At 39.7% G+C, this 19,018-nt stretch overlaps 1 protein-coding gene across 3 annotated transcripts in view; it reads left to right on the top strand.

The window, feature by feature from the left end:
- The first annotated feature begins 1,445 nt into the window (after positions 1-1,445).
- Positions 1,446-19,018, top strand: part of frmpd4 (FERM and PDZ domain containing 4) — a 55,625-nt gene continuing 38,052 nt past the window's right edge. The window contains exon 1 of one of the 3 annotated variants that reach the window (XM_089133519.1): positions 1,446-1,674. In XM_089133519.1, the coding sequence (XP_088989645.1) occupies positions 1,610-1,674 (65 nt within the window). In that variant the 5' untranslated portion in view covers positions 1,446-1,609. Of the gene's footprint in view, positions 1,675-9,360; positions 9,852-19,018 lie in introns of those variants that run through there. The other 2 variants (XM_039671466.2, XM_089133520.1) reach the window with 2 other exon arrangements.

Below are 19,018 nucleotides of genomic sequence, written 5' to 3'. Positions count from 1 at the left end.
TAAATAATCGTCCAAGTAATATTCTTTCTGCCAAAAGCAAAATGCAGCAATGGCACCAACTGGAAAACATTTTTGTTTGATTTAATTTGAATGAATCTGATATCAAATATGTATGGAGATATACAGTATATTGCACTTAATGTTTTATGGTGTTATATTTGTAAATGTTTAACAGATTCTACCTTAAGAATTGGTCATATAGTGACGCTTTTGACATTTCGTCTACATCCAACACACATGGCACCCTTTAACGTCAGTATGAGACGCACCAGAAGGCGCCTCCTAGTGGTCTAACCCTAAAACTACCGTGACCGAACAAAGCTCTGTGCGTGTTATATTGACGCTAAAGGGTGCATGTGCGTCAGATTTAGACGAAATTTCAAAAGTGTCACTATATGACGCCATAGGATGAGAACGCGTTGGAATGTTTTATTTTACCATTATTTTACTTTTCACTTTATTAATATTATTACTTGTTGATGTATGTATGCATGTATGTTTATTTATTAACACACACTAAAACAAACTAAACTAAATATAACTGCATCACTACTGGCAACAGTTCTTCTAATCCTAATTGATGGAGTGTGTGGCGTTTCATTTCTAAGATGACCATGAACATCATGATCAGGTCCGTCAGACTGAAACGGGGAGGGCATGTTTGGGCCCTATCTTGCAGCTAATTTGGGTGTGTGTGTGTCCCATCCCCAATGTACGGCCCTGACGAGAACATCGATCTCCTCGTGCTGAGAACCGATGCTGAAGTAAATGTGCCGTTATAATGGGCTAGTATTGCGCCATGGAAGCGCACCTCGTTCATCACGCTCCTAAAGGGAATGTGATCTGATTGGTTTATTTCATGTCACGGCCAAACCACACCTATGAATAATGAAGCTTCTTCAGACCAACCCCTTTTATACTTGCGTCGAGCGCGAGAGTCATTTATCCCGTCCCGTCTCCGAGACCCGCCCACAGAGTTACTCGCGCTTCAGATGGGGCCCGAAGAGTCACTCACACATGAATCGGCTCCTTAAACTCACAGCGAGTCTCTGGGTTAGGGTTAGGCATTAATGACATTTTTGTGATGTCATTTCCTCCTAGAGCTGGATCAGTATTGGTCGAGATGTTGAGCTGTGATAAATGTGTGTGTGTGATGGACGACTGTGGCCTGGAGAGGCTTACTTCTGAAATCCAGCACAAGCTTTTCACGGTGAGCAGAAGTATTTCTGGCGGCGCGTCGCTCTCATATTGAACCGCTGCTGTTCTGATGCATTTACTGCTGGCACTATCTGTCCTCACACACACACACACACATCTTCTGCTGAGCATCGATCCCTGTGGCTCACTGATGCATTGGCCCGTAATGTGATTGTGTTTCATTATTGAGCCTCTCTCTCTCTCTCTCTCTCTCTCTCTCTCTCCGCCTCAGGACTCGACACACACACACACACACACACACACACACACACACACCCAGACCGGGGCGGACTGTGAGCGAGTAGTTAGTTGGTTGGTTTATCCAGGCCAGCTCAGATGTTGAGGTTTTCCCCGACTGAGGAACAGGGACTGGAGGATCCGTCTCCGGGAGGATTTGCTGAGAGCGCACAGGATGCCGAAACCCCTGCCGGCCGACCCGGAGCCCAGCGAGGAGCTCGACGTCTTCACCGTCATCCAGTAAGTGCACTGACCGCCGGCTGCTGTTTTCTCTTTCATGCGTTGTGGATTTCACAATATTTCTTGCATTTTTCAATGTGTGGCTCCTATATAAAACTGAGCTCAAAAATAAGTGTAATTTTCATTCACAATCCAGATTTTACATTCAATCAAACAATTCAAGCAAAAAAAAAACAACAACAATTTTAATATCATGGTAACAATTTACAATAAGGTTTCATTTGTCAACATTAGTTAAAAATACTTTAGCATTTATTACATTATTGAGATCAAAAGTTGTATTTGTTAACATAATAGGTAATAACTAACAAGATATTAAATTTACTAGTTAGTTACGGTAACACTTAATTTTAGCGTCCGTGTTACATGTTTCATGTAGTTACTGTAAATTGTGCATAATTATATTTAAAAACTGTTAAATTTACGGACAAAAACGAAATGCCAGGAATTTACCGTAAAAAAAAAAAACGGTAGCAACATCTGAGGTTTTACAGACTTAACTTAAATTTAAAGTAAAAAAACATATTTTATTATCTGATATAATGTTAATTTACCGACCTATTTAAGTACTAATATCTGTTTTGTACTATTGTAACTGATAACCACCAATCACAGCGGAGATGAGAGTCACATGATCAACCGAAACTCATCACAAACAGCTTTTCCACAATTAATACAGTAATTAATACTGTAAATTATACAGTGCTCCAAAAACTGTCCGTTTAATGGTGTTTTACTGTAAAATTACATGTACAGTTAGATCACAGTTATTCACCGTATATTCTTTTACCGTTACAATCACTATCCTTTTTACTAACCTGAACCAATAAATGATCATTATTACACCTTCGAGTGACGTGTAAGCTTCAGTTCGGGCATTAATGTTCACAAAGGAGCCCTTATTGTAAAGTGTTACCGATGTTACCGTGAATTGCAAAAGTGATTACGTTTCGATGATTTCTTCAACTTTAATATCATGGTAACAGTTTACAATAAGGTTTCATTTGTCAACATTAGTTAAAAATACTTTAGGATTTATTACATTATTGAGATCAAAAGTTGTACTTGTTAACATAATAGGTAATAACTAACAAGATATTAAATTTACTAGTTAATTACGGTAACACTTAATTTTAGCGTCTGTGTTGCATCTTTCATGTATAATTACTGTAACTATAAATTATGCATACTGTAATTACATTTAAAAACTGTTAAATTTACGGACAAAAACGGCAGCTCTGGTTGCCATAAATTTACCGTAAAAAAAAAAACGGTAGCAACATCTGAGGTTTTAAACACTTAACTTAAATTTAAAGTAAAAAAACATCTTTTATTATCTGATATAATGTTAATTGACCGACCTATTAAAGGACTAATATCTGTTTTGTACTATTGTAACTGATAACCACCAATTACAGCGGAGATGAGAGTCACATGATCAACCGAAACTCATCACAAACAGCTTTTCCACAATTAATACACTCTAAATTATACAGTGCTTCAAAAACTGTCCATTTAACGGTGTTTTACTGTAAAATTACATGTACAGTTAGATCTATCACAGTTATTTACTGCATATACTTTTACTAACCCTGAACCAATAAATGATCATTATTACACTTTCGAGTGACGTGTACCCTTCAGTTCGGGCATTGAGCCTTATTGTAAAGTGTTACCGTGAATTGCAAAAGTGATTACGTTTCGATGATTTCTCTCATGAGCTCACAGCACTAAACCCACAGAGTTCAACATAAACCATATTTATTCTCATGGGTCAATAACTGACCTAATTTTCTTTATTCTGGTGAGTTTTGTTGTTTCTGAACACGAGTGCGTAACACAACCGGTTCTCGTTGACATCCGCCAAAATGCTGTAGTTTGATTGGATGCACAGCTTTTGACATTGACAACAAAAGATTTGCCAAGTGTGTGTGTTTTGCTCATATTCTGTGTAACGTACGGGACATGATGATGGCTATATATGAGATATATTTCCCAGAGAACTCTTGTGTTGGCTCGCAAAACTGTTGTGTTTCCAAATCTCAGATTAGACAAGTTCCTGTTTTGAATTAAACGGTTCTATATAGAACTCTATAGAATTCTTGACTCAATTCTAAAGAACATATGGTTCTATATAAGGAGAACCGTCTTGTCCTAGGCTTGTATTATGCAACATTTAGTTATTTCATGTTTTTGTCGAGTGATAAAGTATGTGTACATTCATAGAAAATTATTTGAAAGTTAAATTAAACATTATATTTTATACATTTTAACAATAATTTTAGCATACTTGCTTCTTAAAGGGATCAGAAATAAAACCTTTTAGTGGATCAATTTATGGATTTAGTTTTAATAAATTGTGTTCTAATTCATTTTTTATTTAATTTTAGGCCTTATAAATCAGCTTGTAAACATACTTTAGCACTAAAGAGTTCTCGGTAACACTTTACAATAGTGTTCATGAGTTAACGTATTAACTACCATGATCCATGAGCAATACATTTGTTACTGTATTGGTTAATCTTTGTTAATGTTAAAGTAGTTCACTCTAAAAAAACTTTTGCTGATAATTTACTCACCCCCGTGTCATCCAAGATGTCCATGTCTTTATTTCTTCAGTCGAAAAGAAATGAAGGTTTTTGATGAAAACATTCCAGGATTTTCTCCATATAATGGACTTCAATGGGGTCCAAACGGTTCAAGGTCTAAATGAGAGTTTCAGTGCAAACTGTTCAAAGGGCTTTAAACGATTCCAGACGATGAATAAGGGTCTTATCAAGCGAAACGATCGCTCATTTAATAAATAAATACAAAAGTTTAAGTTTTATAAACTCAAATGCTCGCCTTGCTCTGTTCTGTGACGCGCGTTCGTGACTCTCCCGTTTGAACTCGTTCATCAAAATGAATGATTCTTTTTTCAATGAATGAAAAAAAAAAATCATCAAAAACCTTAATTTCTTTTCAACTGAAGAAAGATGGACGACATGGGGGTGAGTAAATTATAAGCAATAGTTTTTTGTAATTGTGAACTTCTTTGAATGTAAATCCGTTCATTGTGTGTTCATGTTAGTTCACAGTGCAGTAACTAATGTTAACACGACTATAATAAAGTATTAGTATTATATTGATCTTGTGTGCCGGAGACGAGAGCGTACTGTAACTCCAGCATGAGAAATGCATGAGATGTAAAAGAATAATGAAGTGCTCATAATGCCAGTCCTCCTTCACTGGTGTTTAAAAGCATCCCATAATGCACCTGGTGAACTGCAAACCTTCTCAAATCAAGATTCATTCACTGGAGGAGCAAAAGTCTCGAGTTTGTGCTTAAATATCTGCCAGTGGAGTCAGAAATAACCTTCAATTAATGCAAAACAAGATTATTTATCCCTGTCAGATTTGTTCTGGTTAAGGAGGCATAAACTCCCTTCATTTTAATACATTTCTTTAGATATATTTGATGCATTACCCAGTTTGCTCATTACATGGATGCAGAAAAATGCCGCATTACAACTTACAGTGTAAGAAAGAGAAATGATGAGAAAGATCTTTGGCCTAGTAACTATTGGTGGATGTCTCGCTCTGGAGGCGGGCATATGCAAATGTGTTTGCCCATGTGACGTCAGAAAAAAACAAAACATAAAGAACGAATGAGGACAATCCAGCACAACAAACATGCACATTACATGACAACTATTACAAGATGATAAAACACTGACGAATAGTGTGTGTGTGTGTGTGTGTGTTGAGTCCACATCTCCACTGAACTTTCTTTAAACACTAATTCCAGCGAGTGAAATAATCTGGGTGGATTTAGGAGTTGCTAAATGATTGAAATCAGCAGCTTTTGGCTTTAGAGAGATAGAGGAGGTGTGTGTGTGTGTGTGTGTGTGTGTGTGAAAGCTTTGGCTTATGGTGACCTACATATAGTGGCACGTTCCCTCAGTCGTCCACGTCTGTAATGATGTGTTTGTAGACGAATAAACACGCATGATTCAGCATATCAGCGAAACACTCGTGATGACGGACAGACGCTTTATTCATCTCCTGTCCAGATAGACATTTGTGTTTAATGACCTACAAGTTTGATTAAACCATTCAAATGGGAGGAAAATATATATATATATATATATTGAATATGAAGGAAGAACAAAACACTAAACATATTTAGGGTGAATTTTGATGAAATTATTTGCCAATTTGTATTTTATTTTACTATTCAACAAAATGCACAGAAAACAATAATCTTCAGGAAAAAGCAAACATGATCAGTTATTGATATCTGGATATTTCAGCATTTCTTTGCCTGGACAAAAATGATGTTGCACATTTTTTCATGATTCATTGCGTTATTATTAGGGCTGTCAAACGATTAATCGCATCCAAAATAAAAGTTTGTGTTTACATAATACATGTGGGTGCACTGAGTATAATTATTTTATATATATAAATACACACACATGCTTGTATATTAGATTTATATATAATTTATATTATATATAAATATCAATATTTTACATATAAATAATACTTTTTTTCTTAAATATACAAGCATGTGTGTGTATTTATATATATAAAATAATTATACACAGTCCACCCACATATAGCCTATTATGTAAACACAAACTTTTATTTTGGATGTGATTAATCGTTTGACAGCCCTAGTTATTATCACTAATAAAACAAGCGATTCAAGGGCACAACTACACAATATAACAAAATCAATAGTAATATTTGAATAAAGGATGAAGATTGAGATTGCTTGAAAATGTACATTTTTAAAACATTTTTGACATCAACATGTTTTTTATTGTCTTATATTTCCATTATGTAATCTATAATCTATGGCCAGTTTGCTGCTTAATGGTCCTTAAAATAGGCAAGAAGTTTATTATTTAGAGTGAGATATGACCTTTTATCGCTCGCACTTCTAGTGAAGTGTGTGTGTGTGTGTTCTCCCATCATGAACACATGCAGCATTTCATGTTTTGCTTCTCATGCATTATTCCATACACATAAAAGCATGGTTTGCACATCAGAGAGTGTGTGTAACAGCACATCTTTCTCATCGCTGTCCGATTCAGCTGGAACACACACGTGAAACTTACAATATCCTGCAAAACTTCATTTATTTCAGTAATTCAACTTAAAAGGTAAAACTATAGACTCATTTCATGCAAAGTGAGATATTTTGACTTTATTTGTTATAATTGTGATGAAACCTCAAATTCAAAACAAGAATATTGTGAAAAGGTTTTGAATTGCTGAAATAAATGTACCACTTTCACCTGTATCCAGAATATATGAATATATGCAAAAATCCTGAGTGACATGACTTAGTTTTTATTTAGTGTATTTATCCTTCAAAGACTGTTATTATAAATGTATTTACTCAAGCATTTTCATTAATGAGAAATTCTCAAAATATCACGAAGCAGCAGAAAGTATTGTGTGTGTGTGTGTGTCGATGTGAAGTGTTTGGAGGACTGTACGGTCAGAAGTGTCCGACACTGACATCACATCTTCACCCGTTATTCAAATATTATTATAGATTTTGTTGTAGTTCTGCGAGTCGATTATTTTATTAGTGATAATAACGCAAAACAACATGAGCAAATATGCAACATTATTTTTGTCCAGGCAAAGAAACACATGCAAAAATAAGAGAGAACCAAACAAATATTAATAACTCATCATCATGATCATGTAATCATTTTTTGCATGGTTAAATTAAACCTGTAGCTGTAGTTTGCATTTCTGTCATCCCTTACCCAAGTTTAGTGTTTTGTTCTTTCCTCATATGTAAAATATGAATAAAATATGTTCCGCATGCGTTCTGCAAGTGGAAGTGAAGCGTTCCCTCGTCACACACTCTAAATAACGTGCCAAAGGATCTCAGTATTCAACTGTTGCTGTGTGACACACACTTACGCAACGCTTCCTCAATGATCTGACGCCGTCTCACACTGACTCGGGTTTAGATTAATAATAAGTCGTTTGATATTCATAGAGACCCGTTCCTCTTCAGTGCAGTCTCTTTCTAATGTCTGCTATGGGTTTAATGGTTTGTTGAATAATTGTGAACATAGATCTACTGTTATGCAAGAAAAAATGACTAATTTTGGGTTGCTTTAGAGAATTCAGCCCAAAACAGACTCAATTAGGCTACAGGAGAAATCAACAGTACACTGTAAAAAATAAACCGTAAATTTTATGGTACAAAAACGGCAGCTGTGGTTGCCAGAACTTTACCGTTAAAAATACGGTAGGAACGTTAATGGTTTAACTTACCTTAAAATTTACAGTAATAAACCGTAATTTATTTTCTGATTAAATGTGGATTTACACACTTATTGATGTATTGATATCTGTTTTAGACCATTGTAATACACTGACAACCAACAATCATCACAGCAGTGATGAGTTACATGAGCAATCACAGCTCATCACAAGTGAACACTTAATTAAAGAAGCCGCACAATGTCATTCACACAAACATTAAGCACCATCATGGTAACACACATGAAATTAAAAAAATGCAATAAACATTAATTTAACAACATTAAATGTAACATATAACCCTAATGTACATAACTGATTAGAAAAAAAACAATAAAACTATGAGGAACCTATAGTTATTTCAACAAAAATACATCAAATGTGAAGTGTCACACAGGGAATTGTGGGAATGTCAATTTACGTTTTTTCACTGTAAATTATACAATGAGTTGTTCTTTTTCACTTTCAAAAACTGAAAATTTAACGGTATTTTACTGTAAAATTATATCACGGTTATTTACCGTGTATAGTACGGAAACTTTCTGTTTACCAATTAACAGTTTTGCACTGTAGCATTTTTACAGTATTTTACCGTTAAAATCACGGTTATTTTGTACAGTGTATGAAACAAGACCAAACAGTTTATTACTGTGCTTCACAGAATATTTGCTTTATTTTATTGTTTGTGTAGTTGTATTTTGTGTAGCCTACATTATTATGTGCTTCATGAATAAATTGGAATTGTAAGAACTGCAATATGAGACACATAAGTGAATGTGAAACTAATTGTGTTTCAATTTGCTCAAACAGCAACAAAAAATAAAACAAAAAGAATCCACATAGTGTTTCCACGAAGCAAGAACTGTTTATTATTGTTATCTGATGCCATGGTAACAGGCTCTAACAGAAAGTTCAGTGTTGTAAACGCGCATACATTTTTTAAAAGGAGAAACTATAGATAATAAGTGCAGAAGCATGTCAACACTGATGTTCTGTTTGTTTTGATGGTTGCCGACTCTGCTTCAAATCAGAGCTCCGAGTTTACATGTTGTAATTTTGAGTTATATGATTGTTTTCAGAAAGGTTTCCCACGAACAGTCCTCTCGCTTGCTATTGGTCACACTCGCAGATAGCTCCGCCCCCAAACCCGACGCCATTGGTTAAGCACTGTATCTTTTAATGCTCGCGAACATCTGGTATTATTATAGAACAAGTTTTATGTACATTTTTTTATTTTTTATAGCTTTTTCCTTTTCTCTGTATCCCACATGTTCCTTGTTCATTATAATTATGCAAAAAAAAAAAAAAAAAAAAAAACTTGACACGCTCAAACAGAACGCGCGCTCACAGACAGTCACACAGGTGTGTGTTTCTGTTCATCATCCCCCCCTTCTCTCTCTCTCTCCATCTCCGTTTATCCTCCTCCTCTTCTTTACGGAACGGCCACGCGCTTCTCGGTCCACCCCAGGGCAGGCTCGCGCTAGTGATGACGCGACCTCCGCACGCGCACGAGCATGCATTCATTGGCCGTGGACATGTGAGATTAGATGGAGGTCCATCAGCTGGGGTTCTCGTGCTCAAGAACTGCTGTGTTTTACACTCCTCTCCATGCGATCCCTCGCTTTATCATCAGCCCTCGTCCGCGTCTCGCGCGCTGCCTCCGCCGCGATGGGGAATTAACTAAAGTTGCGCGCGAGCATCGGGAGATGTGAAGGATGTAATCTGAGGGAAAAGCGGATCGTGTTTCAGTCATGCAGGAGCAGAGGAAGATGAAGATGAAGATCCCACAGGACCTGCTATCAATCGCTCTTTTCTAAACCCTTTCCACCGAGACTCTTGAGGATGAAATCGGAGTGAGTTCGGATCCATGTCATGATGGACGTGTTCAGTTTCGTGAGGAGGTGAGTCTGCGGCGGTCTGGACACTGGTATTATGATGTGTTTTAATCGCGTGTTTGACTGGATGATGAATATGCAGAAGTGCTGCTGATGATGATGATGATAATTATGATGATGATGTCACGGGAACTGATGAGAACGCATCTGTCGCATCTTCTCGTTCATTCAGTGCCTTAAAATATCCAAATATCTCTTACAGTTGAAGTGCCTGAAATACGAACCTTTGGAAATAGTGAATATTATTGCCTGTTTTACACACGCACACAGTTCATTTAAATTCCTGCGTTTAGAGATTTATAGTAGGCTAGTTTTGTATTTTAAATCAGAAATGTGTGCATTAATCAATGGTATCAAACTATACTGATGACACACACATGCTTATTGTGCAAATCAATAATAAAGTGATGAATATAATAGCACTTATCACAAATAATGTCAAACTTGACATATGATATGGTACTGATATACTGATGTATTGCTATTAGATCACTTCATTTTACTCAGACAGTTAAGCAGTTAAGACATCTTGCAACTATACACACACACACACACATATATGCGTGTGCATTTGCATGCATGTAATTTATTGTATGTATTAAGCATTAATTTATGAAAGCTACATCTCTTGGCCTGTTGTATTATTTCTGATAATTCTGCATATATTATCAAGCTCATATGTTGATCAGTGGAGAATGGCGCTTGTGATTTAATTCGTGTCCCTCATATATAAGCCGGACGTTAAGCTCATTTCATCCCTGCGACTCTAAACTCTCCAACCTATTTGGCTTGTTTGATTTTTCTTGATTTTATCCGGGCTAATCCTCCTAAAGGATTGGCCTCTGGATCCCAGTGGCATCGTCGCCTCGTCCAGCGTTTCTCCTGCACAACAATCATCCAGATTAAACATCTCTAGAACAGCTCTTTATTTCGTCTGGCAGCTTCATGCACGAAAGAATGGGTTTGTTCTGTGTGAACGGGAGGATAGAGGCCTGCAGGACTATTCCCAGTGCTGTTCCCAGAATTCCCAGTTCTGTTACCAGTGTTTTTCCCAGTGCTGTTCCCAGAATTCACAGTGCTGTTCCCAGTGCTTTTCCCAGTGTGGTTCCCAGTGTGGTTCCTAGTGCTGTCCCCAGTGTGGTTCCCTGTTCCCAGTGCGATTCCCAGTGCGGTTCCCTGTTCCCAGTGCGGTTCCCAGTGTTGTTCCCAGTGCGGTTCCTTGTTCCCAGTGCAGTTCCCACTGCTGTTCCAAGAGTTTCCAGTGCTGTTTCCAGTGCAGTTCCCTGTTCCCAGTGCGGTTCCCAGTGTGGTTCCTAGTGCTGTTCCCAGTGCGGTACCCTGTTCCCAGTGCGGTTCCCAGTGTTGTTCCCAGTGTGGTTCCCTGTTCCCAGTGCTGTTCCAAGAGTTCCCAGTGCTGTTTCCAGTGCAGTTCCCTGTTCCCAGTGCTGTTCCCAGTGTTGTTCTCAGTGTTCCCAATGCTGTTCCTGGTGGTCCCAGTGCTTTTCCCAGGGGTGTTCCCAGTGCTATTCACAGTTTTCCTAGTGTTTTTTCAAGAGTTCCCTGTGCTGTTCCCAGTGCTGTTCCAAGAGTTCCCAGTGCTGTTTCCAGTGCAGTTCCCTGTTCCCAGTGTTGTTCCCAGTGCGGTTCCCTGTTCTCAGTACAGTTCCCAGTGCTGTTCCAAGAGTTCCGAGTGCTGTTTCCAGTGCAGTTCCCTGTTCCCAGTGCTGTTCCCAGTGTTGTTCTCAGTGTTCCCAATGCTGTTCCTAGTGGTCCCAGTGCTTTTCCCAGGGGTGTTCCCAGTGCTATTCACAGTTTTCCTAGTGTTTTTTCAAGAGTTCCCAGTGCTGTTCCCAGTGTTCCCAATGCTGTTCCTAGTGTTCCCAGTGCTGTTCCCAATGCTCTTCCCAGTGCTATTCACAGTTTTCCCAGTACTGTTCCCAATGCTGTTCCCAGTGCTATTCACAGTTTTCCCAGTGCTGTTCCCAATGCTGTTCCCAGTGCTATTCACAGTTTTCCTAGTGTTTTTTCAAGAGTTCCCAGTGCTGTTCCCAGTGCTGTTCCCAGTGCTGTTCCCAGTGCTGTTCCTAGTGCTGTTCCTAGTGTTGTTCGCAGGGATTTTCCCAGTGCTTTTCCCAGTGTTTTTCCCAGTGCCTTTCCCAGTGTTTTTCCCAGTGCTGTTCCAAGAGTTCCTAGTTCTGTTCCCAGTGTTTTCCCAGTTCTGTTCCCAGTGTTTTCCCAGTTCTGTTCCCAGTGTTTTTCCCAGTGCTGTTCCCAATGCTATTCCCAGTGCTATTCACATTTTTCCCATTGTTTTTCCAAGAGTTCCCACCCAGTGCGGTTCCCAGTGTTTTTCCCAGTGCTATTCACAGTTTTCCAAGTGTTTTTTCAAGAGTTCCCAGTGCTGTTCCCAGTGCTGTTCCCAGTTCTGTTCCCAATGCTGTTTACAGTGCTGTTCACAGTTTTCCCAGTGCTGTTCCAAGAGTTCCCAGTTCTGTTCCCAGTGTTGTTCCCAGTGTTTTTCCAAGAGTTCCCAGTGTTGTTCCCAGTGCTAATAACAGTTGTCTCTGTGTTTTTCCAAGAGTTCCCAGTGTTGTTCCCAGTGTTGTTCCCAGTGCTAATAACAGTTGTCTCAGTGTTTTCCAAGAGTTCCCAGTGTTGTTCCTAGTGTTGTTCCCAGTTCTGTTCACAGTTTTCCCAGTGCTGTTCCAAGAGTTCCCAGTTCTGTTCCCAGTGTTGTTCCCAGTGTTTTTCCAAGAGTTCCCAGTGTTGTTCCCAGTGCTAATAACAGTTGTCTCAGTGTTTTTCCAAGAGTTCCCAGTGTTGTTCCCAGTGTTGTTCCCAGTGTTGTTCCCAGTGTTGCTCCCAGTGTTGCTCCCAGTGTTGCTCCCAGTGTTGTTCCCAGTGTTGTTCCCAGTGTTGTTCCCAGTGTTGTTCCCAGTGTTGCTCCCAGTGTTGCTCCCAGTGTTGCTCCCAGTGTTGTTCCCAGTGTTGTTCCCAGTGTTGTTCCCAGTGTTGTTCCCAGTGTTGCTCCCAGTGTTGTTCCCAGTGTTGTTCCCAGTGTTGTTCCCAGTGTTGCTCCCAGTGTTGCTCCCAGTGTTGTTCCCAGTGTTGCTCCCAGTGTTGTTCCCAGTGTTGTTCCCAGTGTTGTTCCCAGTGTTGTTCCCAGTGTTGTTCCCAGTGTTGTTCCCAGTGTTGTTCCCAGTGCTAATAACAGTTGTCTCAGTGTTTTTCCAAGAGTTCCCAGTGTTGTTCCCAGTGTTGTTCCCAGTGTTGTTCCCAGTGTTGCTCCCAGTGTTGCTCCCAGTGCTGTGTTTTGTGATTCTTGAAATGAGAAACATTTTATGTTGATGTTGAAATGTTTTACAAAATGTTCAAATTCTGCAAAGCTCTTTGATGATTGTCTTAATCACCAGAATCTGCACAGATAAACGCTTTCATTATTTACTCACCAAATCCCACTTGATGTTATTTCCTTTCCGCAACATAAAATCAGAAATATTGACACTTTCTATTATTATTATTATTAATAGATTAAGAATAACAATAATAATTTTTGCATTTTTATTATAAACAATATTTTTTGTTTATTATTATTATTATTATTAATAATAAAATAAAAATGTATTTGAAAAGTAAAATAGTATTACTACTATTATAAATAGCAATATTATTTTTATTATTATTATTAACAACAATAATAATTATATAAGAGTAATAAATTATTATTATTATTATAAAAATGTCTATTTAAGAAAAAATCAATATTAATTTATTTTGGAACTCGATTTTGGTTGTATTTTGATGAATTGTGAGGCCTTATTTCCCCGGTGGGAATAGAGCTGACTGAGGAAAACATGCGGTCTCTGTGCATTAGTGCACATGTTCTGAATCTGAATCATGAACGTCTGGAACATGTTATGGTTGAATAACGACACAACTGTCTTGTGATGTTAGTTGTCATGATGTTTTTGAAGTGATCATGTCGTTCTAACTCGTTCTTTATAAACCGTAATCTGCGGCATTCTTAATCTCCTGAAAACAATAGCTCTTGCATAAGGGAAATATTGGACTTGAGGGAAAACTAAATGAATGAAGTTGTCACCAAAGGACAAAAGCTTGATGGGAAATGCAGAGCCTGCAGATATGGGTGCACACGCAATAAGAATATCTGGACTTTGAAAAGATGGGCTGAAGGTTAAAGAGCGCTTCATCTTATTTATAAGACAGTGTATGAAAAGAAGCACTTTGGAGAGTTATGAAAGCATCATCTTTAATTCATGCATCTCCTCGCTGCTGGAGAGAACTCGCTGGAAAGATGATGCCTAAAATAATTAAAGTGCGCATGAATCCTGTTTCCATGAGGAGAAATGGCCTTGAATGAGAGCTAAAGATGGATGTGAAAAATGCACTGAGGATTATGAAGGATATCAGTTTATTTACTCCTGAACCCCTGAACAACTGATTCTGAACTCAAGACAGTCCTACTGCTGTAGCGAAGCTCCGTGATCTGCACATGTATGACGTCGTGAAGTCACACTTTTCATCTGTTCTGCATTATGATTTCACAGATCATATTTTCATGAAAAGCAGTTATTTTTTTAACAATTAATTGAAGTAACTATAATGTTGTAGTTTCAGTGAAGGTCTGATGAGGGCAGTGATGATCTCAGATCTCAGATAATAATGTCCAGATGCCATTCTAACGGCTTTATTTTCCTCTGGCAATGATAAAACAATGACAATGATGACCACATTTATAATCGCATTTATCAGTTTCATCAGTGCAAATGCTTTTTTTTATTCTCTGTGAGATTTGTGCAAATGAAAATTAGCAATTGCATCACCTTTTTACGTGCTTTATCTGCTGTAACAAAACAGCGCTGCACAAATACTCACAAAATAACTGAATGCATGAGAATTAGGGGAGAAATGTGCATGAGAATGTGTAATGCAATTATGTGAATTATAACTTTGGTTGATTTTGGTGACCTGAACACATTCTTGAGCGGTTTGAAGCGATTCTTTGATGCGTGCTGAAGTGTAAGAAAGCTCACGCCGGTCAGTTATTACTGCATGCATGCGTTTCTGCTGCGTGTGGATTTTCCATGCGACTGCTCGTTAAACACGGTCATTGTTCACTCAGAAGGTACAGAGTGTGCCAGACGGAGACTGATGCACGTGCAGAATATTCATGAGCTCAAACTCCTGCTAGAAGCGCTCAGACTTGAAATATTTCTCAAGTGCTCAAAATACACACGCTCTCTTGGATAAAGCTTTTCAACTTTATGAATTACACTTCGGCACACGACTACATTTCAAAAGCTTTGGGTCGGTAATATTTGTTAACGTTTCTGAAAGAGCGTCACAAAAGCTGCATTTATTTGATCCAAAATACAGTAAAATTGTATTATTATTACACTTTAAAAATGCTGTTTTCTATAGTAAAGGATCATTTATTTCTGTGATCAAAGCTGAATTTTTCATCATTACTCCAGATTTCAGGTTTAATTAATTCATATGAATGAACAATGAAGGCATTTATTAATATTAATGTTCATTTCAGCATTTACTAATACATTATTAAAATCTAAAGTTATGTCTGTTGTTACTTTATATTCATTTTTTGGTTAAATTAAAAGTTTAGTTTTGGATTTGGTGTTTTAGTAAAAACCAAATTATCATTTTATAAAAACAAAAGATCCCTTCAAAAATTACTTTTCAAAATGTCTATTTTTTTTTTCTTGTCTTTGTCCCGCTGAAGAACGAACAAAAATCCTACAGGTTTGAAGTGAATGACAGCAGTGTAGTTCTGGTGATTTGCTGTTTGTATTGTAATGAGCAGCTCTGCCTCAGGCTTCAGTTCCGGGGTAATATTTGTGTGTGAAGCGCTCATTAGCAGCTGTGTGTGTGTCATTAGCAGTGGTGATTCCCAGATGATGCTCGGGATTGGGGAATAACGGGGCGGATTCGGTGTGTCTGAGCGCTTTAATGACGGCCTGTCGGGATCCGTGTGAAGAGCCTCCATTACTGATGGATATAAAGATGCCGCACTGTTCCAGCACACACACCTCAACATTCTTAAATCAAGACACATTTACTGGAGGAGCCCGTTCTATTACTGTGCTCAACAGTGCAGGATTGCAGTGCACTATTAAGTGCACTATTATGCTATTTTACATATGCATCCAAGGTCAAAAAACACATTAATTTCCTCATAATCTCCACTGTAGCGTCAGCTCTGTCTCTCAGTGACGCTTCCATCGAAGATTCAGTCTCTCTAAACCCCGCCTCTCTGAGACCTGCTCTGCTCTGATTGGTCAATGACCCAGTCTGCTGTGATTGGTCAATAACCCAGTCTGCTGTGATTGGTCAATAACCCAGTCTGCTGTGATTGGTCAATAACCCAGTCTGCTGTGATTGGTCAGATGATCCAGTCTGCTGTGATTGGTCAGATGATCCAGTCTGCTGTGATTGGTCAATAACCCAGTCTGCTGTGATTGGTCAGATGTCTGTTGTGATTGGTCAATAACCCAGTCTGCTCTGATTGGTCAGATGACCCAGTCTGCTGTTATTGGTCAGATGACCCAGTCTGCTCTGATTGGTCAGATGTCTGCTGTGATTGGTCAGATGACTGTTGTGATTGGTCAGATGACCCAGTCTGCTCTGATTGGTCAGATGTCTGCTGTGATTGGTCAGATGACCCAGTCTGCTGTGATTGGTCAATAACCCAGTCTGCTCTGATTGGTCAGATGACCCAGTCTGCTGTGATTGGTCAATAACCCAGTCTGCTGTGATTGGTCAGATGACCCAGTCTGCTGTTATTTGTCAGATGTCTGCTGTGATTGGTCAGATGACCCAGTCTGCTGTGATTGGTCAGATGACCCAGTCTGTTGTGATTGGTCAGATGATCCAGTCTGCTGTGATTGGTCAGATGACCCAGTCTGCTGTGATTGGTCAGATGACCCAGTCTGCTGTGATTGGTCAGATGACCCAGTCTGCTGTGATTGGTCAATAACCCAGTCTGCTGTGATTGGTCAGATGACACAGTCTGCTGTTATTTGTCAGATGTCTGCTGTGATTGGTCAGATGACCCAGTCTGCTGTGATTGGTCAGATGACCCAGTCTGCTGTGATTGGTCAGATGACCCAGTCTGCTGTGATTGGTCAGATGACCCAGTCTGCTGTGATTGGTCAGATGACCCAGTCTGCTGTGATTGGTCAATAACCCAGTCTGCTGTGATTGGTCAGATGACCCAGTCTGCTGTTATTTGTCAGATGTCTGCTGTGATTGGTCAGATGACCCATTCTGTTGTGATTGGTCAGATGATCCAGTCTGCTGTGATTGGTCAGATGACCCAGTCTGCTGTGATTGGTCAATAACCCAGTCTGCTCTGATTGGTCAGATGACCCAGTCTGCTGTTATTGGTCAGATGACCCAGTCTGCTGTTATTTGTCAGATGTCTGCTGTGATTGGTCAGATGACCCAGTCTGCTCTGATTGGTCAGATGTCTGTTGTGATTGGTCAATGACCCATTCTGCTGTTATTTGTCAGATGACCCAGTCTGCTGTGATTGATCAGATGACCCAGTCTGCTCTGATTGGTCAGATGTCTGTTGTGATTGGTCAGATGACCCAGTCTGCTCTGATTGGTCAGATATCTGTTGTGATTGGTCAGATGACCCAGTCTGCTCTGATTGGTCAGATGACCCAGTCTGCTGTGATTGGTCAGATGACCCAGTCTGCTCTGATTGGTCAGATATCTGTTGTGATTGGTCAGATGACCCAGTCTGCTCTGATTGGTCAGATGACCCAGTCTGCTGTGATTGGTCAGATGACCCAGTCTGCTCTGATTGGTCAGATATCTGTTGTGATTGGTCAGATGACCCAGTCTGCTCTGATTGGTCAGATGACCCAGTCTGCTCTGATTGGTCAGATGTCTGCTCTGATTGGTCAGATGACCCAGTCTGCTCTGATTGGTCAGATGACCCAGTCTGCTCTGATTGGTCAGATGTCTGCTCTGATTGGTCAGATGACCCAGTCTGCTCTGATTGGTCAGATGACCCAGTCTGCTCTGATTGGTCAGATATCTGTTGTGATTGGTCAGATGACCCAGTCTGCTCTGATTGGTCAGATGACCCAGTCTGCTCTGATTGGTCAGATGTCTGCTCTGATTGGTCAGATGACCCAGTCTGCTCTGATTGGTCAGATGACCCAGTCTGCTCTGATTGGTCAGATATCTGTTGTGATTGGTCAGATGACCCAGTCTGCTCTGATTTGTCAGATGACCCAGTCTGCTCTGATTGGTCAGATGTCTGTTGTGATTGGTCAGATGACCCAGTCTGCTCTGATTGGTCAGATGACCCAGTCTGCTGTTATTTGTCAGATGTCTGCTGTGATTGGTCAGATGACCCAGTCTGCTGTGATTGATCAGATGACCCAGTCTGCTCTGATTGGTCAGATGACCCAGTCTGCTCTGATTGGTCTGATGACCCAGTCTGCTGTGATTGCTCAGATGACCCAGTCTGCTGTGATTGGTCAGATGTCTGTTGTGATTGGTCAGATGACCCAGTCTGCTCTGATTGGTCAGATGACCCAGTCTGCTGTGATTGGTCAGATGACCCAGTCTGCTGTGATTGGTCAGATGACCCAGTGTGCTCTGATTGGTCAGATGTCTGCTGTGATTGGTCAGATGTCTGCTGTGATTGGTCAGATGACCCAGTCTGCTGTGATTGGTCAGATGCCTGCTCTGATTGGTCAGATGACCCAGTCTGCTCTGATTGGTCAGATGTCTGCTCTGATTGGTCAGATGACCCAGTGTGCTCTGATTGGTCAGATGTCTGCTGTGATTGGTCAGATGTCTGCTGTGATTGGTCAGATGTCTGCTCTGATTGGTCAGATGTCTGCTGTGATTGGTCAGATGTCTGCTGTGATTGGTCAGATGACCCAGTCTGCTCTGATTGGTCAGATGTCTGTTGTGATTGGTCAGATTATCATATCTGACTGTCAGCTCTTGATCACAGTGATACGACGAACAGTAACGAATCTGTGGGTTTTACCGTATCAGTCTCAGAAAACAGCGTCTCCTCGACACGAACAACACGAGCCGACTAGTGTTTGAGGGGCGGGGCTAAGAGACGCTGCTCAGCGGCAGGTAAAGCATTCATGAGCTAAAGC

This window comes from Pimephales promelas, chromosome 7, assembly GCF_988280905.1.
Source record: "Pimephales promelas chromosome 7, fPimPro1.hap1.1, whole genome shotgun sequence".
NCBI lineage: Eukaryota > Metazoa > Chordata > Actinopteri > Cypriniformes > Leuciscidae > Pimephales > Pimephales promelas.
This window is presented reverse-complemented; position numbering and strand designations above follow the sequence as displayed.